Source organism: Tenrec ecaudatus, chromosome 7 (genome assembly GCF_050624435.1).
Source record: "Tenrec ecaudatus isolate mTenEca1 chromosome 7, mTenEca1.hap1, whole genome shotgun sequence".
NCBI lineage: Eukaryota > Metazoa > Chordata > Mammalia > Afrosoricida > Tenrecidae > Tenrec > Tenrec ecaudatus.
This window is the reverse complement of record NC_134536.1, coordinates 94,104,417-94,131,050: the sequence shown is the minus strand read 5'-3', so window position 1 is coordinate 94,131,050 and position 26,634 is coordinate 94,104,417. Positions and strand designations below refer to the sequence as shown.

Sequence of the window (26,634 nt, the reverse complement as noted above, 5' to 3'; positions counted from 1 at the left end):
GTCGTGTTGTTGTGATGGGAAAAATGTCCTGGCCTTTTCTTCCCCAGTGCAGTTTTCTTAAGAGTTCTTCCTAACAAGCCTCATGATTATGCTGTTTACTTTGAGGAAATTTAGCAAGATCACCCCTCGTCCAAAAGTCCAAAAAAGCAGTTGCTGTAACATTCTGAACTGATCTCTTTGCTGTAAATTTAACTGGCCCAGCAGATCCCCTTCGGAAGCCACTTTTTGTTTGGACCTATTTTTTGAAGGCGCTCCAGTGAGCCTAAGACAGATGCATTACTGAGAGAACTTGTCTCCAGCCAATTCACTGATTGCAGAGCCACTTGAAAACATGGTTTTGTTTGGGACAAATCTGAACATGCATGAACTGGAATTCCAGTAGCAATGCTTTCTGACTTATCCTTGTGTAGGGTTCACCTTTTACCTCCCTTGACGATCATTGTTCCACCAAACACGAGGGATTGTTTGAATGAATGGAAGAATGGGAAGTCAGGTGTCATGATTTAGTGCAAGCAAAAGGAAATGGATGTCTCATTTAAATGACACTACTAGAATTTTGTAATTTTTCATAGTAGAGTTTTATAAAGCTTCTGTTAAGTTTTAAGAGCTTTCTGAGTCTTGAATAGCAACTCTGTCATATCTTTTGGATTGCTTAGAAAATTTTCTTTTTGTCTTAATTCTTATTGTTTGATTGTACCCTCGATATTTCAGTGAACTGAATACTGCCTTAATATATGTGAAATGTTATGGTATTATATTGGGAGCTTATTAATCATTGTATGGACGATTTACAGGCATGTTTATTCAAACAGGTGAATAAACACATTTTACTGAAGATAAGGTAGAGACCAGCTGTGTTTTCCCACACAGTGTAATATTAGTTAGACTGCTTAATTAATTAGTTAGCCTGATTAATGGTCTATAGAAATTATTTTCTGCTTTTGAAAACTCCTATTGATGTATTATCTGATTTTGCTCATGTTTAGTCATCGGAAGTATGAATAAGAAAAATGCTATACACAAGTAATTAGGTTGTAGAAGTGATATGTATGTTAATGTTGGTTATAATTGGTTTGAAAAGAACAAACACTTAGAGCTAGTGTATGAATTATGAAGCTAGACAATTATGATGCTATAAATTACAAAGATTATCATTTGAGATGTAGAATAGAATGATAAAATTGAATTTGCAAACCCAGCATGTTTATTTTCAATCAAACATCAATCAATCATTTAGGGCTTTTATGCTGTATTTCATTCTTTCTTTTTTTCCACTGTATTTCTTTTGTATGCATTACGGATCCTAGTTTATGCTGTCTGTATTTAACTCTGTTCTATATATGGTCCTTGAAGTAGTTCCTGTAACAGTGAGACTGGATTCTAAAAAGAGCAGCTACAGCGAGTGAATGTTTATTTTCTGGTAAGAGCTGGTTGTCCATTCTCTTGAGCTTTATTTTATTAGTAACTCTTCAATTTGGATTTAGAAATGGCTTAATGTTGCCATTCTCCTGTTTACAAAGGGGGAAGCTCACTTACTTTTCATGCTTCCTTGCCATGCTGCTCCCTTTGCTTCAGAGCAAGGGCACTCACCTATTGAGATAGACAAGTTAGGCTGTTTACAAAGCTGGGCAGGTTAATGGAAATGGACAGCTTGGTAATATCCTCCTTGGTGAATGACGCACGTGAGTTTTAGAAGATGTTGGCATGCTGTTTTTACTTATAGTCAGGAATCAGCTGGGGAAATTTGTGTGCTTTTGAGCTTTGGTGTTGACGTAAGTACTGATATGTTTTAGGAAACATCTCATTTCCATATAAATGGAGGAGTATTTTAAAAAGATTTTTTTGATGGTTTGTTCGTAAATTCCAGCTGGTATCACAAGGATGTTGAAAATATTTCTTTTCAAGTTCTGTAAAACATCTTTGTTCTCATTCAAGCACAGTGAAACCATTGTACATTTATCCTGAAAGAATTTGTATTCATTTTTAATCTACTTTTTCAATATTAGCTGTGTTTCCACTATAAAAATTACATACTTCTTGCCCACTTCTCTAAAATCTAACTATGATTTTTTAATATTAATGTTAGATAGCCCTAATTAAGGAATTCATTCAGTCACATCAATAAAATATTTTAATGTTACTGAGAGGAAGAAGAAGCCATTTGTCTTCTTTCTTATTTGCCAAAACTTGTGGATCTCTGACGCAAGGATCTCTTTTCAAGTGTCACTTGGCGTCTAGTGTGAGCATAAGTAGTTGTGTCATATGCAATCACTAAATTACAAATGTTCATTTGTTTGTTACATATTAATTTACATTAAATTTTACTCAAACTAAGGTTATTTCCTAAGTGGGGATTTTATCTCCTTAAATCACATTGATCATACTCAGAAACAATATTTCTGCTTATACCGAAGTGTCAAAACACCAGTGGTTGATTTACCACTTTTGGGGCCATAACAGGACTTACCCAAACCCTGTGTTGACTCTGATCCTGGTTTTTTCAAACCACCGAGCTTGCAGCTAGCAGCTCAGCGCACAATGCACAATGACTGTGCCACCAGGGCTCCTTAGACCGATTTGCTAGCTGAGGGGAATTGAGGTTGAGCATGAGCATGATGCCATCCTGAGTGGACTCTCAGTTTATGTTCTGGGATCTTGAACACCACTCAGAAAACCAGTTTCACTCATTGCCCATCTGCAGGGGCTTTTCTGCTCCCGCAGGCCGCTTGACAACACTGAAAGCCTGTTGATTTTATGTTGTTGTTAGATGCCCTGAGGCTGCGTCTCAAAGCTGCTCTGTGTACCCTGCTGCCCGGCCCTCTGCCAGCATCACTGTTGTCCTTTGAGTCCATTGTTGTAGCCATTGTGTCAGTCCATTTGTCGAGGGCCTTCATCTTTTTCACTGTCCTTCCACCAGTCAAGAATGATGTCCTTTTCCAAGGACTTGTCTTTTCTGACAGCATGTCCAAAGGATGGAGACAAAGTCTTGCCATCCTTGCGTCTGAGGAGCATTCTGGTTGTACTTCTTCAAAGACACATTTGTTTCTTCTCTTGGCAGTCCATGGTATTTTTAATATTCTTCGCCAACACCACCATTGAAATGCATCTATTCTCCTTCGGTCTCCCCTTCTTAAGCAATGTCTGACTTTCACAGGCATGTAAGGAAGTTGTAAATATCATCAGGCGTGCCTAAGGCCTCAAAGTTACATCCTTGCTTTTCAACACTTTGAAGAGGTCTTCTGTAGTTGATTATCTTGACTGCTGCTTCAATGGGCATTGATTGTGGATCAAAGCATGATGAAATACTTGACAACTTCAATCTTGTCTCCATTTATCATATACCATTATGGTTATAAATCAGAATTTGTATGTTATATCAGCGTCTTGGTTTCATGGTGGCACATAATAATGTCATGATTGTCATAGACTTACACATATTTTCAGTCCAAACGTGATGGGTTTTCTTAGTCCATTATTGAAACTCAAGTAATTGTATTGAAAGCTACCAAAATTGAGGCATTGTGCTAGGTACTATTGGCTATTCAAACATGAATGATGAGACAGTCTGTGATCAGTAGAGGGACTTACAACTTTTAATCTTGTCATTAAATCTATGTGATTGAGTTGGGTATTGCTGGATCTGTGGGTACAGTTAGATCTGTACCCATTATTGTCATTTCATTGAATACAGAGGGACTTTTGTATTCATCTGTTTATCCTTTCTTTAATTAAATATGTGCTAAGCAATTGAGTCCCATCATCCATTCCATGGGAGAAAGATGAGGCTTTCTGTTCCTACAGTCTCAGTACCCACTGGGGCAGTTATACCTTGTCCTGTTGCATCCATTCCACGGGAGAACGATGAGGCTTTCTATTCCCACAGTCTCAGTACCCACCGGGGCAGTTATACCTTGTCCTGTTGCATCCACTCCACGGGAGAACGATGAAGCTTTCTGTTCCCACAGTCTCAGTACCCACCGGGGCAGTTATGCCTTGTCCTGTTGTGCCTCTATGAGTCGGAATCCCTTGATGGCAATGAGTGAGTACTTTACTCTAGATACCTTTGATCTTTATTTTTCTTACTTGCCCATTAATAATGGATCCTCTAGATGGCCTAGGTGCTTACTGTCCTCATTGTTCACTAGAAGTTTGAGGTCATCCAGAAGTTATTTGGGAGCAAGACTTGGTAATCTGCTTCCCCCCAAAAAAACACAAAACCAGAAAAATAGTCGCTGGAAACTCAATGGCACACAGGTCTATTCTGACATTCATGGGCTTGCTGTGACTTGGAGCCAACTAGGTGACAACTGGTTTGTTTTTTTTGTTTACCACTAACTGCTCTAGTAATTGAACATGTGTTGAACTTGATTTGGGGCTTTTGATAAAAACTTTTTTCTCTTAGAACTTTTTTGAGCTTCAGAAGTTGTGTCATATGTCCCTCAAATGCATTTGAAAGCTTTGAAGAGCAACTGATGTCAGATTTTAAAAATATCCTTTTATCGGGAGTTCTTACAGATATCATAACATTCCATAGTTCAGCCACATCAAGCAGTGTTGTACAATTGCTACCACAGTCTGTTTCAAAACATTTCTTTTCTTCTTGAACTCCTCGATAACAGCTCCCCTTTATCCTCCCCTTTATTTATTTATTGATTGCCATAACTGACACCATCCAGTATATCCATTCACATACAATTCAGTTGTTTGCTCCTGATCTCAGATTTTAATCACCATTTGGATGATCAACTCTCTAAATGTCATGTGTTTCAGAAATCTATTTTATGTACTTTGTGTGGTAAAGGATGTGGTCTGCATGCAGTTATTATGTACATAATATTTAAAAGTACAGAATTTGAGGCATTTGATTGCATATGCCAAAATTCTCAGTTTAGTCATTTTAAAAAATGAGATTTTTAAAGAAAGTAGATTTCTAAATAAGAAGAAACCTAGTCTCCATGATCTGATTCGTTTTTCCCAAATAAATGTTTGTTGAATACTTTCAATATGCTAGGAGATGTGTTGTCTTATTTAGTGTTCTGTTTTACCTCTCAGAATTTTAATATCTGTTGCAAATGGCTACATAGAACGCAGAAAAAAGTTATGAGTACAGGGTTTCTTAAGGAAATTAACAAGTGGTCATGTCGGTGAGAAATGCTCAGAGTTGAGTTGTTTATCAGGACAGCTTACAAAGATCTTTCAGATCTATTACTCAGTGCCCCAAATGATATGACATTCCACTGGAAGCCTCAACCCAGGGGCATTCAGCTGAAGCTCCTTGGGCCAGCAAGCACAGTTCCCTTAATTAAGTGATCAGAGGTACCCCACTCTAGCAAGCCCACCTTCCCCAATTAAGTGCCCGGGCCACTCCACTCTGTAAACTAACCTCCTTCGCAAAGTCACTCAGCTGTGCTTGCTCCGAGGGTTGGAGGTCCATCACGCGGTCTCATGTTCTGACTCCTGCTTCTGCTGCTGCTCCTCTGATGTCTTTGGGATCCAGGAGGCTCTCTGCACAGGGATCTCAGATCTACAGGATGCACTCCGCTCTTCGATCTTGGTAGCAATAAGATCCCTCCTCTTGCTTCTCCGAGGCCTCATTTTATATGCAACAGGATGACATTCCAGGCAATCCTGTTCCAAATTACTCACGGGAAAATCCTGTCACTATCTTTGTCACCCCCTCCACCCCGCCCCTCTTCCTATCAGACCCAGGCAGGAAAAGGTCATTTGGTGGGGGTTAGAGACTTTAGCTAGAAGAGACATATTAAGTAATACGTTGCCTCTGCAGGAGGCAAGTGATAGGTGCTAATACTATCCTTTCTTGTCGAAACATCTACCGATTCCAGCTCATCTTTTTATTCCAAGCTTACTATCACTCTCGACAGTTCTCTCAGTGTCCACTTGAATATTGGGCCCTCCCGATATTCTGAGATTTCAGACTCTTTCCCTAGTGATTTTGTCTTAAATCCTACCTCAGCCACTCACTCTTATGCTCATATCCCAGTTCGTAACCTCATTAGCAGCTGTAACCTCTTCAGAATCACCGTCTAAAGCACCCTACCCTGACCAGGATCTTTGCCCCCCTCTAGATCCTTTCATTTAGGACGTTCGCGCCGATAATTCTTTGACTTTAAAACTCACTGCCAACCAGTCAGTTTGGACTCTTAGTGACTCTGGAGGACAGAATAGAACTGTATTTGTGAATTTCTGAGGCTGTAATTCTTTACGGAATTGAAAGCCTCTTCTTTTTCCTGAAGAGCAGCTGGTGGTTTCAAACTGCTTACCTTTTGGTTAGCAGTCCAACTTGTAATCAGTATACCACCAGGGCTCTAAGACCTTAGATTCTACCATCTTCTACTGTCTCTCACTCTCCTGAAAGCCCTACTGCTCCTTTTATCTAGTTTAAATCCCATTTCAGTATTTGGCAAAATCTAATTTTAGTTAAATTCAACTCTTTTTATCCTCAGTACCTAAACCCCTGAGCGGATTGTCAGACCTTATCTCCAATTTCTCTCCTCCCAGTCTCTCTTGAGCCCTCTGCAGCTAGACTACTGTTACTCCTCGACTACTTTGCAGCAACCATCTTGCCAAGGTCACTGGTGATAAATCTGTGTTCAGTTGATAGCCTCATCTCATTTTCTGTTGATAGCCTATGATACACGTTCATCCTTCTCTCATTTGCTAACACTTCATCGGGTTTCCAGGATACACCACATTCATCTTTGTAGTTTCCATCCAAATTCATTGACATTTTTTCTTCTCAACTTTGCTGATTATTTATCTCCTGTCTCCTTAGCATTGGGGCAATCAGGACTCAACATTCGACTTTTTTTCCCTCTAACAATCATTATATTTACTTAACAATCCAAACTCATATATCCAATAGTCTATTTGATTGCTCTACCTGGATACCTAAAAGCATCTGTCCTAGTATGCCAGGGTTGGTATAACAAAACACCATGAAGTTGGTACTTACAGAACAGAAACCATTTTCTCACAGGTTGGAAAGTACCAATCAGGGCATCGTCTTGATCGGAGGTTCCTCCCATGATGGTTGTAGTCGTTAGGCAGCACTGAGTGGACCCTGCCTCACAGAGACCCCATGTGACACAGTAGAACTGCCCCATCGGGTTTCCTAGGCTGGAGTCCTCACATGGGCAGATTTCCATGTCTTTCCCCCATTCCTCAGGGTGGGTTTGAACCGTCAGCCTTTCAGTTAACAGCTGAGCACCGAGCTGCGGTGCCACCAGGGCTCTGGTCACTCTTGCCTCGTGAAGCGTTCTGCACATACTTTCTCCTTTGTCTGCTCTTTTTATAAGTGACCACACACTGAGGGTCCACCAACTCCAGCATGATCTTAGTATCATAACAGAAGAAAACTATTCCTAAAGAGAGTCAGATTTACTGGTATGGAGGTCTGGGCTTCAACATAACTTTTGAGGGGACACAGTTAAATTCATCACAGCGTTTCAAACATAATATCTCCAAAGCCAACCTACTGAGCTCTCACTCTTAATAGTTATTCCTTTCGCAGTTCATGGCACCTCTGTCCTTCAGATTGCTCTGACCCAAATTGCTGACTCAGCCTTCGCCTCTCCATTCATCTCCTCAGGGCATCCTGTTGGCCCTATCTGTTGACTCTATCCTCCTCCCTCACCCCTCTAGAACTGCTCCATTGGCTTTTCTTGGCTGTAATCTTTATGAAATCGGTTCACCAGATATTTCTTTTGTGAAGTACTGCTTTATTTGCATTCTTAGCACTTATCCCAAACATTGTCTCTATCTTAATTTATTTTCTTTTTATTATCTGGTTCCTCTGACTGAGTGGAAGTTCCATAAGGCCAGGTTTTGGTTGTTGTTGTTTGGTTGTATTTGTTGCTGTATCCCTAGCAATTAGAAGAATATCTGTATCATATTAGGTATTTTGTAAGTATTTATTAAGGGAGTCCTGGTCGTATAGTGCTTACATGTTGGGCCGCTCTGTAGGAGCAAGAGTAGGCTTTCTACTTCTGTGAAGATTTACAGTCTCAGGAACCCACAGGGGCAGTTCTGCTCTGTCTTATAGGTTCCTGTGGATAAGAATTGACTTGATGGCAGCAAGTTTGGAAGTATTTATTGAATATATATGTAAATTGTTTTAGTTATTTTCCAGGAAGTATTAGGCATTCAGTATTATTATTCTTTGTGTACAGATTAGAAATTGAGCCTCAGGGAGTTTAGTTTTATGACGAGAAGACTTGGCCCCAGATCTGTCTTGCCTCATAGCTCAACTACTGAATGCACCAGTTCGCTCTTTGGACTACTAGGCGTGTCACCTTAACACCAGCTTAATTGCATGACAAAATAAAGAAGTCACCCAGTGTATACATCTGTTTGTGTTGTTATCCTTCATCACTCCCTGCTTGGGAAAACAAACTGTGTTGGAGAGAGTTGCTAAACTGCTTCCTTAAACCAAATATGCTTTGGTGTAGTATGAACGTTCTGAGATACTCAACTGCTCTGCCTTCTCTTGATTGACAAAAAAAGAGGGTATGATTTCTTATGAAATGAAAACATCCGAATCAAATGAAGTTGAAGTCAGGTACTCCAGGCCTCTGGATTCATTGTGGCAGTGGCTATCTCCGTCCCTTTTCTGCCAGTGAACTATTCTTAGTTCAGTGGTGTCAGATTGTCAGAAATTCCCAAGCTGCTTGAAGTCAAATAGGAAACTGATGAGGAGAGAGGAGGTCGCACTTTCGGGTGCTGTTCACGGCTCGTGGTGCGCATGAATCATGCTTTGTAAGTTCTCGCAGCCGCTTTAGACTCGCATACTCCAGGGTGTGTGTGTGTGTGTGTCTTGTTGGCATTTTCCAACACCTGCTCGATTGGGGGTTTATATTAGAAAGAAATGATTGAGTTGACAGTGACCTCCACTCACCAAGAAGAACTGATATCCTTGGAGTATGGAAAGAAAAATACGAATCCTAGATCTGTCCCAGGACTTTTGGTTGTCTGGCTATTGATTGGTTCCACAAGCTCTCTGAAATTAGATATCGCCACCCGCCTACCCCTGCACGCCTCCAACAAACACACACAAAGCGGTGGATGTTGTTTGAGAGGAGATGGAATCTCAAGTAAAAATTGAGTTGTACCCCGTGATGTCAATGGAACCCTGTGATAGTTATCAAGCTCCTGTACTACTTTGAAGCTGTAGTCAACTCGATAAATTCTGGATCAACTCCCTGCTAAGAATTCACATTTCCATCTCAGATATACTGAATCAGAATCTTGATCTTATTAAAACGTAGAATCTGGTTCAGTATATCTAGGGTAGAAATTCGAATTCTAGCAAGGTGTCACACGTAAATATACTCGGAAGCCCTGCTTTTAAGAAACGCAAGCTCCAAATTCTGTTCTGTCATGAGTGGGCAAAACTGGACTTTCTTTTCATCTCTTTAAACTCCTTGTTATTGCGCTTTGATAGGTTCTTTGGATTCTCTTCAAGGCATGCTAATTGCCAGAAAGTTAGCACAAATTTTTTTCCTCCACCATTTTTTCCCATCCCACCATGATCAATTTAACTGAAGTTTTTAATGTTGTTGCATTATATCACTAACATTTGTGAAATTAAAATTATTCTGTTTCTCATAGGGAAAGACAGAGTTTTCAATACCCCACTCTGTGAACAAGGAATTGTTGGGTTTGGAATTGGAATCGCTGTTACTGGTGCTACTGCCATTGCAGAAATTCAGTTCGCAGATTATATTTTCCCTGCGTTTGATCAGGTAAGGGCCTCACAGACTATGAATGAATACTTCTAGATGCTTAAGCCCGTTAACTCCTGAAAGATTACCTCTGCTCCCCACCCCGCTACGAAACCTTTGCAATACTTTGTTACCTTTGAGGTCGTGCATGGGCATATTTAAAAGAGATTCAGGTTACCTACCTTTGCTATCTAAAAGTAGAACCTTAATTAAGAAGCAACTCCAACTGATTTATATAGGAAAAAAAATTTCAGTGTTCACACCTGCAAAATAACCTACTAAATCATATCAAATAATACACATAATTTAAAATAAGACTCACATGGGGTGTTCACAGACAGTTCACAGCTATGACAGTTTGATGCAGAGTGTAGTTTCCAGGGAAGGGTTTAATAAGCCACACTCACTGCTTGGTTAAAGAGAGGCACATTTGCCTGGCTATCAAAAGATGTAGCGTTTATTGTCTTAAAGACTTGACATTAAATAAGTGGTCATCTAGCAGAGAAGCAAATGGAAGAAGCACACTAACCTGTGTGATCATGAGGTGTTGATGGGATCAGGTAAAAGGCATCAGAAAACTCCAACAAACAAATAAAAAACCATAATTGTTAAGAACAAGGTAGGTCAGAGCAGAGACCGAAAACCCAGCTGGTCACAGAATGGTCATAAGGAAGGGATGTGTCAACCAGGGTGTAGTTATAGCACCGAGGAGACACACAATATTCTTCTGGTTTTTTTTTTTTTTTGATGATTGAAAATGCTCTACTTTTTTTGTTTCTTAAAAAAATTTTTTTATTGGGGGCTCTTACAGCTAGATGGCTGCTTATTTATCTTCAAACCTTGAAGACCCCAGACTATATCTTTTAAAAAAAATCATTTTATTGGGGCTCGTACAATTCTTATCGCAATCCATACATACATTCATTGTGTCAAGCACATGTGTACATTTGTTGCCATCATCATTCTCAAAACATTTGCCTTCTACTTGAGCCCTTAATATCTACTGCTCATTTTCTCCCTCCCTCCCCACTCCCCCTACCTCATGAACCCTTCATCATTCATAAATTATTATTATTTTGTTATATATTACACTATCTGATATTTCCCTCGCCTTCTCTGTTGTCTCTCCCCCAGCGAGCAGGCTATACGTAGATTCTTGTAATCAGTTCCCCCTTTCTACCCCACATTCTCTCCACCCTCCAGGCATCGCACTCTCACCACTGGTCCTGAAGGAGTCATCAGTCCTGGATTCCCTGTGTTTCCAGTTGCTATCTGTACCTATATACATCCTCTGGTCTAGCCAGTTTTGTAAGAGAGAATTGGGATCATGATAGTGGGGCGGAGGAAACATTTAAGAACTAGAGGAAAGTTATATGTTTCATCGTTGCTTCTCTGCATACTGACTGGTTCATCTCCTCCCCACAACTCTTCAGTAAGGGGTGTCCGGTAGGCTGCCAATAGGCTTTGAGTCTCCACTCTGCACTCACCCACATTTTCAATGATATGATTTTTTGTTCCGTGGTGCTTGATACCTGATCCCTTCGACAGCTCGTGGTCACACAAGCTGGTGTGTGTCTTCCATGTGGGCTTTGTTGCTTCTGAGCTAGATGGCTACTTGTTTATCTTCGAGCCTTTAAGACCCCTGACGTTATATCTTTTGATACCTGGGCACCATCAGCTTTCTTCACCACATTTGCTTATGCACACGTTTGTCTTCAGCGATCATATCAGGGAGGTGGGCACCCATTGATACGATTTATAGTTCTTTGATGTCTGAAAACTGGTCCCTTCTGCACCTCGTGGTCAGCTAGGCTGGTGTGCTTCTTCCATGTGGGCTTTGATGCTTCTCAGCTAGATGGCTGCTTGTTTATCTTCAAGCCTTCAAGACCCCAGATGCTATATCTTTTGATAGCCGGGCACCATCAGCTTTCTTCACCACATTTGCTTATGCACACATTTTTCTTCAGCAGTCATGTCGGGAAGGTGTGCATCCTGGGATGCCAATTTAATAGAACAACGTGATCTTGCATTGAGTAAGTGCTTGAGTGGAGGCCCAATGTCCATCTGCTGCCTTAGTACTAAACCTATAAATATATGCACATAGATCTGTTTCCCTACACTCATATAAATATATTTATATATGTACATTCCAGTATTTAGACCTTTATAAATACCCTTTGTCACCTAGTTCTTTCCTCTATTTCCTTTTACTTTCCTCTTGTCCCACTATCATGCTCAGCCTTCATTTGGGTTTCAGTAATTTCTCTTGGTTATATTGCCCTTGCTGAATCCCTACCAGGCCACTTATAACCTCCTTGCTACTGATTTTGGATCACTTGTTGCTCCCCTGTCCCTGGGTTGGTCAGCACCACCTCCTTGCCCCTTCTTCCCCCTCTCCCGTGTCCCTCTGGAACAATTGATCCCGTTGTTTTCTCCTTCAGACTATTCATCCAGTCTATCTTATCTAGATAGATCTGTAGAGATAATAATATGCACCAAAAATCAAGTCATAGCAAGTTAGGCGATGAGTGAGAACACATCTATGACAACAAAAAAGGAAACCAATTACCTGTAGAAGAATAAATTAATTAAAAGAAAAATATTTAAAAAGAAGAAAAACCTGTAAATATATCAAGGTCTGATTTTTGATCTCTCAGCGTGTCTCAGTCAGGTCCAATGGGGTGCTATGCTTTGGCCCCCGAGTCTGTCCTTTGTACTCCCTCGGGGGCTCCCTGCTCTGCTCCCACGGTTGCTGTGTCGCATGCTTTTAGTGGTTTGCCTCAGTGTCACAGGGTCAGTCTGGGCCAGTCCTGGCCCTGAGTCTACAGTGTTGTCCCCCTTAGGACCTTGGGCCATCAAGGGATGGTGTGTCTCGTAGTGGGATCAGCCATATTGTCCTCTCTGTCCATTGGCTGTTCAGAGCGGGGATATCATCCTCCAGGCCTGATGGGCCAGGTTGTGCTCAACTCTCTCTTCCTCCTCCTTCTTTGTTCCCATTTGCTCTGATCGAACATGCCCCTCTCCCCTAGCTGCAGCTTCAGTGCCGTCCTCTCAAGTAAATTCTTCTGGGGTGATGGGGAGACACTATATCTTTTGATAGCTGGGCACAATCAGCTTTCTTCACCACAGTTTCTTTTCTTTTCCTTTTTTAATCTTTTTGTTTGGGGTTCATACAACTCTTATCACAGTCCATACATCCATCCATTGTGTCAAACACATTTGTCCTTTTGTGCTATCATCATTCTCAAAGCATTTGCTTTTTTTCATCAAAGGTCCCTTGTGATCACTGGAGTTTCTTACATATTCTTTCCAGTTCATGTTTTTTAAAAAAATACTTTTATTGGGGCCTCTTACATCTTTGTATCACAATCCATACATTCCTTCAATGTGTCGAGCACATTTGCACATATGCTGCCATCATCAATTTCAAAGCATTCTCGTCCCACTTCAGCCGCTGATATCAGCTTCCCAGTTCTTTCCCCTCTTTCCCTCCCCCGCCCGTCCTCCCTCACAAGTTATAGATTATTTTTCCATATCTTACATATCCTCCATGTCCTCCGTTGCCCCTCACCCACTTTTCTGTTATTCGTCCACCTGGGAGGAGGGGGTTCTAGGTTGATCCTTGTGATTGCTCCCCCTTTCTCCCCCACCCTCCTCTAATCCTGGTATCTCTACTCTCCTTGTTGGCCTTGAGGGGTTTATCTTCCCTGGATTCTCTGGAGCCTTATCTGTAGCAGTGTACATGCTCTGGTCTAATCCGATTTATAAAGTAGAATTGAGGTCATCATAGTGGGGGGCGGGTGTTGGAGGAAGCACCAAAGAGCTAGAGGAAAATTGTGTGTTTCATAGGTGCTATATTGCACCCTGACTGGCTACTCTTTTCCCTATGACCCACTTTGAGGGGATGTCCAATTGTGTACAGATGGGTATTTCGTCTCCACTCCATGCCCCCTCATACACTTGGGTGTAATTTTGTTCTGGGTCTTAGGTGCCTGGTACCTGATCCCATTGACATCTCATGATCACATAGTCTGGTGTGCTGCTTACATGTGGGCTTTTCTGCTTTTGAGCTATATGACCGCTTCTTTATGTTCACGCTTTTAACATCTCAGACACTATCTTTTGATAGCCGGGCACCATCAGCTTTCTTTACCACATTTGCTTATGCATCCATTTTGTCTTCAGCAATTGTGTTGGGTAGGTGAGCATCATAGAATGCCTTAGAACAAAGTGTTCTTGTGTTAGGGAGTATTTTAGTTGAGGCCAATGTCCATCTGCAACCTTAATTCTTAACTATAGATATGAGTACATATATATATATATATATATATATATATATACATGCCTGTATTTAGGCCTCCATAAATGTCCTTTGCCTCCTGGTTCTTTCTTCTTTATCCTTTTTACTTCCCTCTTGTCCCACCATGATGTTGGGCCTTCATTTGGGTTTAGTAATTCCTCGCTGCTACATTGCCCTTGATTGAGTCCCACTAGGCATCCTATGACCTTCCTTCCATTGATTTTAGTTCACTTGTTGTTCCCTTGTACCTGGGTTTCACCACATTGTATTATGCACCCATTTTGCCTTCAGTGATCATGTCAGGGAAGATGAGCATCACAGAATGCCAGGTTATTAAAACAAAGTGTTCTTGTGTTGAGGGAGAACCGGGGTAGCGGCCCAATGTCCATCTGCTATCTTAATACTTAACCTATACATGTATATACATAGATCTGTTTTCCTATTGTTATACACAAATATATGTACATATGTACGTGCCTGTGTTTAGACCCCTATAAATGTTCTTTGCCTCCTAGCTCTTTCCTCTATTTCCTTTTACTTTCCTCTTGCCTCACTATCATGTTCGGCATGCATTCGGGTATTCCTCTGGTTCTTTGAGGCTTCCTCAGTCCCCACTATCATGACCCTAGTCCTGCCTTTCACTGTAGGCTCGACTGGAGCAGGTACACAGGTACAGATAAGAGATAAGAGCTTATGACACACACAATTCAGGAACAGGAATGGAGTAGTGATACCTGGAAGGTAGGGCGAAGATAGTGAGAGATGGGGAGGAAGGGGAAACCCATAACAATGATTGACACATAACAACCCTGCCAAGGGGGACGAACAACAGAAACCATTGGTGAAGGGAGATAGTGGTCAGTGTAAGATATGAAAATAATAAGAATTTATAGTTTATAATGGGTCATGAGAGTGGGAGGGCAGTAGGGAAAAAAGAGGAACTAACACCTAGGGCTCAAATAGAAAGTAAATGTTTAGAAAATAAAGATGTCAACGTATGTACAAATATGCTTGATACAATTGATGTATGGATTGTTACATGAGCTTTAAGAGCCTCCAATAAAATTATCTTAATTAAAAAGAAATGAGGGGTACATTGCCTTTATTACTGCTGGCTACAAAACAAGCACAGAACATTAATTTCACTTTCCACTTTTTTTCACAAAAGTGGAAATTCTGTTCATATTTCTTTCCAGAAGCAAAAGCAGCTACAAGGGCTTTTGTAGCCGTGAAGTTGCGTAAAGTGAACTTTACAAAGTGGGGCCCCTACAGTGGGGTGGTTTAAGAAAATGATGGCGGGTAAAGAACTCATTTTGACCTGTCTCTTCTCTCCTCCCTCTCCCACCCGCCAGATTGTTAACGAAGCTGCCAAGTATCGCTATAGGTCTGGGGATCTTTTTAATTGTGGAAGCCTCACTATTCGGTCCCCCTGGGGCTGTGTTGGCCATGGGGCTCTCTACCATTCTCAGAGTCCAGAAGCATTTTTTGCCCACTGTCCAGGCATCAAGGTATAGCAATTTGTGTGCTTTATTTGATATCTGTTTAATGTTTCCATGTGGTTGGTTTTATTAATATCAACTAATTTATCTGGAAGAAAACACATAAGATCTTTGAAATTTAAGTGTGCTTAATTGCATTTTAGAAAGAGGTTAGCATTTTCTTTCCATCAACTCTCCAATGTTCAGTGTACTGGAATTGCCCCTCTTGAAGTAGTACGGCTTGATCTAGCATTCCATAGACTTTTATGACTAAGCCCGTGAATGAACATCGCTACCTGACACACACCCAACAGAATTCTGTTTCTTTTTAATGGCTTCCTCAAATAGATTCCAGGATGGTTTTAAAACTGTCTGTTGTTAGGAGCCCCAGTGGCAGGGGCTATCCTTTAGGTTGCCAACCACCAAAAAAGAATCTGCTGTTTATTCCACATTTGCCTTAAAACCAGAGGGGTAACACTAGTTAATTTTCTTCTTTCAAATAGACTGGGCGAAGACTGTTTCCTGAGTATTTTTCACCCAGATTAAAAAATAATCCCTCAAATAAGTGATCTTGAAACACTTGTATAGCCTGCTTTCCCTGGTGATGGGAGAAAGGCGGGCTTTCTACTCTTCTACAGTTAGCCGTCTGGGAGCTAGCTCACAGGGCAGGTTTCCTGTGCTAGAGGGGTGCTATGAGTTGGCATAGACTCAAAGGCAGTGAGTTTGCTTTCCCCCCATGAAAGTTTAAGTCTTCGGTTAATAAAGTACTTGAGCATTTGTCTTCTCATTGTTTTGTTTTCTGTCTATTGAAGAGCTTTCCAGGGACTCATTGGAGACGGCTGTAGGAGATGTCCACTCAAAGATATATGCTGATTTTGGGTTTTAGACATATGTTCATCGCTCATTCCTACTGTCGGTGCCATACTTTTTTTTTTTTTTTTTTAACCAGATCAAAGTTCCCACATTTTTATGAGCTCTTCAGTGGTTGCATCATTTTTCGGTATAAACTAGAAGTGGTAGGTTAGAATAGGCGTCCCATTTGAGGTGACAGTTATTTTTGTGTTCGAGCTAAGTCCTGGTTCACAGTGATTTTAATAGCAAATCTCTTCTCAGTTTTCTATCTTTCTTTTGTTCCTTCTCTTTTTTTTCAACATATAAGTACAAAAGGCTTAAAAAATATTTTTAGAAAAAGCACATGAAGAGAAACTTGAAAAAAAAGGGCCCCTGAAGACAGCATGTGGCATGGCAGCAGTGTGTTAGGCAGTCTTCACAGGAAATGAAAGAGTGAGATTTATGCTTTCATTTTAGAAATTTCAGTAGAATGGCACAAAAATGATTTGAAACCAATATAATTTGTATCAAGGGATCTTCTGTGAGTCTTCTAATAAATTCTGATTTATCTTAACTATAATATTTTAAATGTAATAATTGTGCTTTATAATCTTCTGAGCTTTAACGTTTTTCAAAAGTTAGTTAAAATATTTAGCACAGTATTTAATAGTTGTTAAACGTGGACCCAGGTTTGTGATTTGAGGCCATGTGGTGTAGGAGTTAGAGGTGAAGTCCTGATACCAGGCAGACTGGTAGGAAAATCCCTGGCTTGCTGTGTACTATTACCTTGAGCAAGAAGTTACTTGGTCACTCTTTAAGGCTTACTCTCTGTATTGCTAAAATGATGCAAATCAGAAGAGCTATCTCTTGGGGCTGTTATAAAAAAAGTCGATGAATGAATCCACATAGAATCACGAGATTCAGTCAGAACACGTGCTACCTGCTGTCATTACCATCCTCTTCCTCATGGAAGTGTGGCGTAGCTACACTTTTTGTCTCACCACACTTCAACATTGTAATGCCTGATCATCAAATTCGGTGCATTGGGCTTCTTCTAAGGAAGTGGAATTAAGGTTTTTCATGGGAAAAGGCGGGGTTTGGGTATGTTAACATTGTATAAGAGCTGCAGGACTGTGTCGATCCTTTTGCCTTTGTTTGATGAGTGTTGCTTATGGATCCAGTAAGTTTTGGCAAGCTTCCTTCCTGAAGGGTGGAGTAGTATCTCAGCTTTGCAAACAGAGGCAGCCGATCAACACTTGCTAACCTGCTGGGGGTTTGACCCAAACAGATTTTTACTTTGAATTAGTAGATAATGGTTATTTAAATGCAAACCCATTACTGGTGTACATTTTAATTAACATTTTCTTTATAAAAACATCTGTTTTTGCAGGTGGTTGTGCCCAGAAGCCCTTTCCAGGCCAAGGGACTTCTTTTGTCATGCATAGAGGATAAAAATCCTTGCATATTTTTTGAACCTAAAATACTTTACAGGGCAGCAGGTAAAGGTTTCTGTTTTATACTTGCATATTTCTTTATATACTTTGTTTCCCAGGTCAAAAATGATAACTTTTCTATCCATAATGTCAATTTATATTTCCCATGTAGGAAAAAAATCAATTTGTTTTGTATTTAGTATGTCCTCAGGTGCAAATCATGTGTTCAATTTAGGGAAAAATCTATCCAGTTATTTTATATTTTCATTGTGGAACTAAAGAAGCATTGTAAACTGGTAGGAAGACAATGTTTAGCTCCATAGTCTGTAGTTAGTAAGTGAGCAAATGTGCATCGAATCAAATCAGACTTTTCTGAATATAGGGTATATAGTTTGTGGGCTGTTTATCAAGTAAGCTAGAGTAAGTAAGCTAGAGTTTTAGGTTGCCAAGGCCCAGGAGATTTGGAAACAGCAGGCATTATTATATAACTATGTATATAAAATTCAATAATATATATATTTAACTTTGCGGGGGGAGGTGGGGTTATCTCAGTAGTGGACCAGGATCAGGTTCTGTGGCTCTTCAAGCTTCTACTAGACTTTCTCCTTGAGTTTTTCTTACTCCTGGGTCAAGGTTTTGGAGCTGGAAGTTCAGAGTTTGTGAGTGAAAGACCCGAATGGCCTTTGATTTCCAGTTCTGCTGGCAGGTTCTCATTTGTCCAGGCTCACCCCTCTGTCACATCCATCTCCCAGCCTCTTTTTCTGACCCTTTACTTTGTCAAGTATGATGTTCTTCTCGGGGATTGGTTCCTCCTGATATCATGTGCAAAATACACGAGGTGATGTCTCTTCATCCTCACTTCTAAGGAACATTGTGATTATGTTTGTTCTTCCAAGACAGATTTGTTTGTTCTGATAGTCCAGCGGTTCTCACCTTGTGGGTTGCGACCCCTTTGGTAGTCGAATGCTCCTTTCACAGGGGTCACCAATTCATAACAGTAGCAAGATTACAGTTTTGAAGTAGCAGTGAAAATAATGTTATGGTTGGTTTGGGGGGCGGGTCACCACAACATGAGGAACTGTATGAAAGGGTCGCGGCACAAGGTTGAAGACCACTGTGATAGTCCACGGTGCATTTAGATTTCTTCACTAATTGTTGCTCAGCTCAAATGCAGCAGTTCTTATTTGGCTTCATCACTGTTCAGCTTTTACACACAATGTCACACAATGTCAAAACATGCCCAGTGTTTATTTAAGACTCCAGACGCTATTTTACTTGATAACCAGGCCCCATCTGATGCCACCCTTTGTAATAGCATCCATCTTTTTAAACATCATTTTATTGGGGGCGCTTGCAGCTCTTATAACAATCCATACATCAATTATATCAAAGCATTTTGATGCCACTGCCGTGTTCAAAACATATTCTATCAGTTTGAACCCTTGGTATCTGCTCCTCTTTTTTCCCCTCACTCCCCCATCCCCTTACCCTCGTGACCCCTTAATAAATTGTAAATGATTAATTTTAATATCTTACACCATCCACTGTCTCCCTTCATCCATGTTTCTGTTGTTTGTCCCCTTTTGGGTGGGGGATGGTGGTGGTTATACATCGATCATTGTGATCCGTTCCCCCTTCTTCCCACTACCCTCATAGTATTGCTTCTCTCATTATTGTTCCTGAGGAGTTTATCTGTCGTAGAGTCTATGTGCTGAGAGCTCTTATCTGTAACAGTGCATATGCACCGATCTAGCTGGATGTGTAAGGTAGAATTGGGGTCATGAGAATGGGGGGGAGTGGGGGTTGGAAGCATTAAAGAACTAGAGGAATGTTGTGTGTTTTGTCGGTGCTATACTGCACCCTGGCTGGCTTGTCCCTTCCTTTTGACCCTTTTGTGAGGGGATGTCCAGTTGTCTACAGTTTGGGTCTCCACTTTGAACCCCCTTGTTTACATGATTATGGTTATTTTGGATCTTCTGATACCTGATACCTGATCCTCTTGACACCTTGTGATCACACAGGCTGGTGTGCTTCTTCCATGTGAGCTTTGTTGCTTCCCTGCTGGATGGCTACCTGTTTAATTTCCTTTAAGACCCCAGTTGCTATATCTTCTAATAGCCCAGCACCACCAGATTTCTTTACCACATGTGCTTATGCACCCATTTTGACTTCAGTGATTGTGTAGGAAAGGTGAGCATCACATGCCTGATTATTAGAAAAAAGTGTTCCTGCGTTGAGGGAGGTCTTGAGTAGAGGCCCAATGTCCGTCTGCTACATTGATACTTAACATATAAATACATGTACATAAACCTATGTCCCTATCATTATATATTGATATATTTACATATATACATGCCTATATTTATACTTCTATACATGTCTTTTGCCACCTAGTACTTTCTTCTGTTTCCTTTTACTTTCCTCCTGTCCCACTATCATGTTCAACCTTCATTCGTCTCTCAGTAATTCCTCTTGGCTACATTGCACTTGATCAAACTTCACCCTCTACACCCACCTCAGCATTGATTTTAGACATCTTGGTGTTTCCTTGTCTCTGGGTTTGTTGACTACCCCCACCGTTTACCACGTCCACCTCTCCCATGTCCCCCTGGAACTGTCAGTCCCGTTGTTTTCTCCTTGGGATTGTTTATCTTGCCTAACTTATGTAGATAGACATGAAAAAAAGAAGAAGAAAAAAGGGCATATAAACAGTTTCAGGTCTGTCTGCTAATCCTATGTATGTTTTCTAATTGAGTGTGATGAGGTGCCAAGCCCTGTCCTCCGAGTCTGAAGTCTATTTTCGGCATTCCTTGAGGACTTTGTTGCTGTACTCCCCTTGCTGTTCTGTTCTGCTCCCTTTGTGTTTTTCCCTGGTGTGTGTGGGGTCGTGGTGGTGATGGTGTTAGACTGGGCACAATTCCTACCTGTGTCTCCCGTGCTGTCCCCTGAGGGGAAGTCATATCTCATGGTGGGGCCAGCAGTATAGTCTTCTCTGTGCTTTGGTTGGAGTGTTGTCTTTAGAGACTGGTTGGCCTGGATGCGTGTTCTCTCTCTCTCTCTCTATATATATAAATAAATAATATAATATCTATCTATCTTTCCTCTTAGTTTGCTCCTTTGTGGTCTGGGCAGACCCACTCCTTTCTCTGGGCTCTACCTTCAGTGCTCTCCTATGGTGCAACCTTCTGGGGAGGGGTGATAAATGTAGCTGGGATTGGGGCTGGCCCAGCAGACGTCTCTGTTAGTTGGCTGCTTCATGCCAGTATGTTGCCTTCAAGGTTAGGTGTACTTGGTTGAGGTCTGGTTCTTCTCTCCCTTTCCTGTGGAGACTTAAAAAACACTCTCCCAGTGGGTAGGTTAGTGTCCTTTTCCCCAACTATCCACATCTTTATTTTTCCTTTTCCCCTCCTTTCAGCTGGCTGCCATATGCATCCCCTGGTTGGGTCTGAGCCCTGCCAGAGTGCCTGGGCCTCACTAGCATCCACATTTTCAGGGATCTCTCCATGAGGGCAGTATCACGTATGGCCATACTGTAAGAACTCATTGTTCTTGGATTAGGGCTCTGATTAAATGTGACCCCCAAATCCACTCACCCATCTATGTTTTATTTGTGGCTGTGGTCCACTTTAGAAATAATCATTATAATTTTATTGGGGAACATATTAAACCATCCTCAAGGGGCATATGGTAATTCTACTGATAGTATCATAATACTATTTAGAAAATTTCAAATAATGTTTAGAAAAGGAAAGTATTCATCTATTGACAGCTTTTTAGACCAAAATACATGGATTATTAACCTGTATGGATAAAAAACTCAAGTGACCAGACACTATTTACATAAAAATAATAGTTGGAGATGGGGAAAAACTTTTAATAACTTTCATTCACAAAAGCAAAATCATGCCTACTAGGCTAAGAAGTATCATAAAAAAGCAAAAAGATGATGAGAGTGGTAAATATATGGTAGTCCAGGCCCCCCATTCATTGATCATCCTCACAACATGAGATCTGAACCCAAACCCAATGACCTCCATTACATAAACTTGGGATACCATTCAGCTGCTGCTTACCACACTAGTGTTTCAGTTGTGAGTCCAAAGGATTATTTTGGTTCCTTTAATCCATTACAGGTGAGTTTAAGGTAAAGCCTAGTTTACTTAGTGGGTTTTCCAAATTGGAGCCTCCATTGTAGCTGAGGAAGGTTGTTGTGTACCTCAAAAAAAACAATCCAGAGTCCTGGTTGTCTACAGCACTAACCTGGGCCACCATGGGCTAAATAGTAATTTGGTCAAATGGAGTCAGTTTGGAATAACAGGCCTGTTCTTCCCCTTTAGGTTTATATATATAATATTAAGCATTTTTCCAGTGGCAGGTTGCCTCACCTAGTTTCCTCATCAACAGAAGTGAAAGCACCTCCAAAATAGACACGTCCCCTCTCAACCTCTGGACTTGCATTTCTATCAAGGTTCACTGGGACCCTTGTATGAGTGTTTGTTGATTTGGAGTGACTGTAGAACATTGTTATATGGCAGGAACTGATTGGTCCTCTCCCTCTCGCCCAATGTAGGAAATTGACCCCAACTGGGACGAGGCCTCCTCTGTGACTATGGTTAGTAAGAGGTACACATAAGTGAGGTGTCTGCTAAGTCCACAAGGAAGAAGCATAAATAATAAAATCAAACACTGGAAAAGGGAACTGTATTAGCGCTTAAATTCTGAACACCCAGTTTGGATGGGCTTTACCTGGCAGAAGGCTCTGGATCACAGTGAAAGACAAAAGTTCATTTGCCATGTTCCTGCACAGATTAATCCTCCAGTGGATCCCCTTGACCATTGACTAGAAGATGTGAATAGACTTGCTCTCAGACGCAGTGCATTAGAATGTTGACTGATGCAGTTATAGTTAGGTTAAATTTTAATGCCTCATTATTTGTTTACCCTTTTGATCCATTTAAAATTTGTTTTAGTTTCCATTTTCTGCTTTCTTTTCAATTCAAGTTTTTCTGTTTTATTTTGTTTCATTGAGTTTTTGTTTTTTGCTTTTTTATGACATCCACAATAGGTAAATCTGTAGAGACCGTAACTGGACTAATAATTTCTTGGAGTTACGGCAGGGAAAGTCTAAGGGAAATGATGAGCTAATCATAACAAGAAAGAAAATGTTCAAAATTGATGGTTGAGATGATTCTATAACCCTTTTAAATAAGTTTAAGCTATAGAATTATATGAACTATTTATCAATAAAACTTAAAAAATTAAAATAAATTACCAAATTAAAAAAGAGGGAAAATAAAGACATTTTAAGGGGAAAAAATGAATGAAATTTAGAAAGAATGAGCAGGTTAGCATTATCAAATGTGGAAAATTACTCTTACATATCTTTTGAACTTTTCAGCATTATATAAAATAGAATGATACTTAACATTAGTGATGTTGAAGTATATGTAGCTTTCACCTGTGGTTATAATGAGAAAGCATTTAGTTTAAGCTCAAAGCCTTGTGACTACCTTCTTTCCAGTATTCAGATTAGTCTTTGAGGCAAAAGTAGGTCATGCTGCCTGTGAGGATTTAAAAATGACTATATTTAGTAAATATAATAATTATATGTAAATTGGAACATTCTGAAGAACCCAAAATTGACTTGCTAGGTAGCTTTTGAATACTAGAAGACTTTACAAATTAAAAAGGTTTTTTAAAAAAAAATCTTATTGGGGGTTCATACAACTCTTATCACAATCCATCCATCCATCCATTCGGTCAAGCACATTTGTTGCCATCATCATTCTCAAAACATTTGCGTTTTACTTGAGCCCTTGATATCAACTCTTCATTTTTTCCCCCTCCCTCCATGACCCCCTTCTTCATGGACCCTTGATAATTTATAAATTATTATTTTGTCATATCTTACACTGTCCAACGTCTCCCTTCATCCACTTTTCTATTGTCCCTTCCACAGAGAGGGAGAAGTTATATGTAGATCCTTGTAATCAGTTCCCCCTTTGTACCCCACTTTCCCTTCACCCTCCCAGTATTGCCACTCTCACCACTGGTCCTGAAGGGATCATCTGTCCTGGACTCCCAGTGCTTCCAGTTCCTATCTGTACCAGTGTACAACCTCTCATCTAGCCAGATTTGTAAGGTAGAATTGGGATCATGATATTGGGGGTGGGGGGAAGGAAGCATTTAAGAACTAGAGGAAGGTTGTATGTTTCATTGTTGCTACACTGCACCTGACTGGCTGGTCTCCTCCTCACAATCCTTCTGTAAGGGGATGTCCAGTTGCTTGCTGATGGCCTGTGGGTCCCCAGTCTATACTCCCCATCATTCACAATGATAGGATTTTTTGTTCCTTAATGCCTGATACCTTATCCCTTCAACACCTCGTAATCACATAGGCTGGTGTGCTTCTTCCATATGAGGTTTGTTGCTTATGAGCTAGATGACCCCTTGTTTACTGTCAAGTCTTTAAGACCGCAGATGCTATATCTTTTGATAGCCAGGAACTAGTAGCTTTCTTCACCACATTTGCTTATGCACGCATTTGTATCGGGAAGATGTGCACACAATAAGCAATTGTATCGGGAGAATGTACACACAATAATCTGGGTTTTTGTTCTTTGATGCCTGATACCTGATCCCTTCGACATCTCATGATCACACAGGCTGGTGTGCTTCATCCATGTGGACTTTGTTGCTTCTGAGCTAGATGCCCACTTGTTTACTGTTAAGCCTTTAAGACCCCAGACACTATATCTTTTGATAGCTGGGCACCATCAGCTTTCTTCACCACTTTTGCTTATGCACACATTTGTCTTCAGCGATCATGTCAGGAAGGTGAGCATCATGAAATGCCAGTTTAATAGAACAAAGTGTTCTTACATTGAGGGGATACTTGAGTGAAGGCCCAATGTCCATCTGCTACTTTAATACAAAGCCTATAAATATATGCACCTAGATTTCTTTCCCCCTCATCATAAATAAGTATATTTACATATGTATATACCTGTATTTAGATCTCTATAAATGCCCTTTGTCTCCTAGTTCTTTCCTCTATTTCCTTTTACTTTCCTTTTGTCCCACCATCACGCTCAACCTTCATTTAGGTTTCAGCATTTCCTCTCAGTTACATTACCCTTGCTCAAGCCCTACTAGGCCTCTTACATCCTCTTCGCCACCGATATAAATCACTGGTTGTTCCCATGTCTCTGGGTTTGTTAACATCACTTCCTTTCCCCCACCTCTCCTTCTCCCATGTCCTCCCGAACTATCGGTTCCATTGTTTTCTCCTCCCGATTGTTTATCCAGATATGCTCCCTTCTTGATTCGTGTTGTTTTGGGGGGTCCAGACCTCGCTCCTCTTACCCTGTGACCCCAGAAATATCCTCTGTTGCAGTCTGCTCCAGTAAGGGGACAGTGTGACAGGTGCTATTGCTGGTTTCCCAGTCTCCTCGGTGTTCCATTTGCTCCCCTCAGGGAGGTCATCCTCTGAGCCTGGTGTGCCCACGGCTCTCTATCTCTTCCTCCCTCCTGGCGTGCCTCCATGTGGGTATGTCTGTTGGCCTCTCTCCCCAACCTGTAGGTTCAGTATCTCAACCACACCCACTTGCAGGGAGGAAGTTAGTTTGGCTCTGGTTGGGGCCAGCCCTGTAGCTCTCTCTTTTCATGCATCCTTCCATGTGACCATGCTGTCCTTATGGTTTGGTGTATCATGTAGGATCTACTTGCCCACTCCAGATTCTGTGGAGATAAGACCAATACTCTCCCCTGGGTGGATTAGTGCCCTGCTCCCTCTGTCAACATTTCACTTTCAACACTGCCCCGCCCCCCCTTTCTCTCTTCACCCCTCCTTCCTTTTCCCATTATTGTGTTGGAACAACATGTACCTTCTTGGGTTTGGTCCAACTTCCTTCCAATTCCCTGTATCTCAACCCAAATGTTATGACATGTGGCTTCTCTTCTATATCTACCATGTTGATTACACCTCCCTCAGGGAATCATGCTGTACTTCTCCTTTTGTGATTGGCTGACTTCGCTTGGAATAATTTCCTCCAACTCTTCCCATGAAAAGAGGTGTTTCATGTGCTCATCAGTGCTTTTTAATAATGCATAGTACTCCATTTTTGTATGTGCCAGAGTTTACTGATCTACTCGTCTACCGATGGAAATTTAGATTGTTTCCAACTCTTTGTGATTGTGAATTGTGCCACAGTAAACATTGAAGCACATACAACTGGTTGTGGTTTATTTCTTACCTCTTTTGGGATTATGTCCCGTAGAGGGATATCTGGGTCATAAGGTCGTTCAAGTTCCATCTTTAAGTTTCGCCAGACTGCCTTCCATAGCAGCTATACATATCTATAAGACCACCATCAATGTAGGAGAGGTCCTATCTTGCCACATCCCCACTAACATTTGTTGCTCTCTGATTTTCTGATTGGGATAGCCTCAAGGGTGTTAGATGGTGTCTCATGGTTGTTTTGATTTGTATTTCTCTGATGGCTAATGATCAGGAGAATTTCTCATATGTTTATTGGCCATATGGGTCTCCTCCTTTTCAGTTCTTTTTTCTGTTTCTTCAAAGGGTTAACTCTTTTCCTCTTTTTGCGGGTAAGGAGGGTATTGTAGATATTCACTGTTAGCCCTTTGTCTGTTGTGTCGTTGCTAAAAATCCTTTCCCAGTCTGTGGGTTGCCCTGTCACACTCTTGGTAAAGTCTTTTGATGCACACACATGTTTTCCCCCTAGTAAACCCCTTTTGTCAATTTCAGGTTCCCCTCTGTTTGCACCCTGCCCTGCAGTTAGCCTTTGTATATTCTCTGGGCCGGGGTTCTTAGTTTTGTTCCAATTCCT

The 26,634-nt window shown here is 41.0% G+C and overlaps 1 protein-coding gene across 2 annotated transcripts in view; it reads left to right on the top strand.

Annotated features, from left to right (window-relative positions):
• The window catches only part of BCKDHB (branched chain keto acid dehydrogenase E1 subunit beta), a 268,641-nt gene that overhangs the window by 41,725 nt on the left and 200,282 nt on the right, over positions 1-26,634 (top strand). For both annotated transcript variants that reach the window (XM_075554842.1, XM_075554844.1), the window contains exons 4-6: positions 9,628-9,761; positions 15,393-15,548; positions 17,740-17,848. In XM_075554842.1, coding sequence (XP_075410957.1) covers positions 9,628-9,761; positions 15,393-15,548; positions 17,740-17,848 — 399 coding nt within the window. The remainder of the gene's footprint in view (positions 1-9,627; positions 9,762-15,392; positions 15,549-17,739; positions 17,849-26,634) is intronic.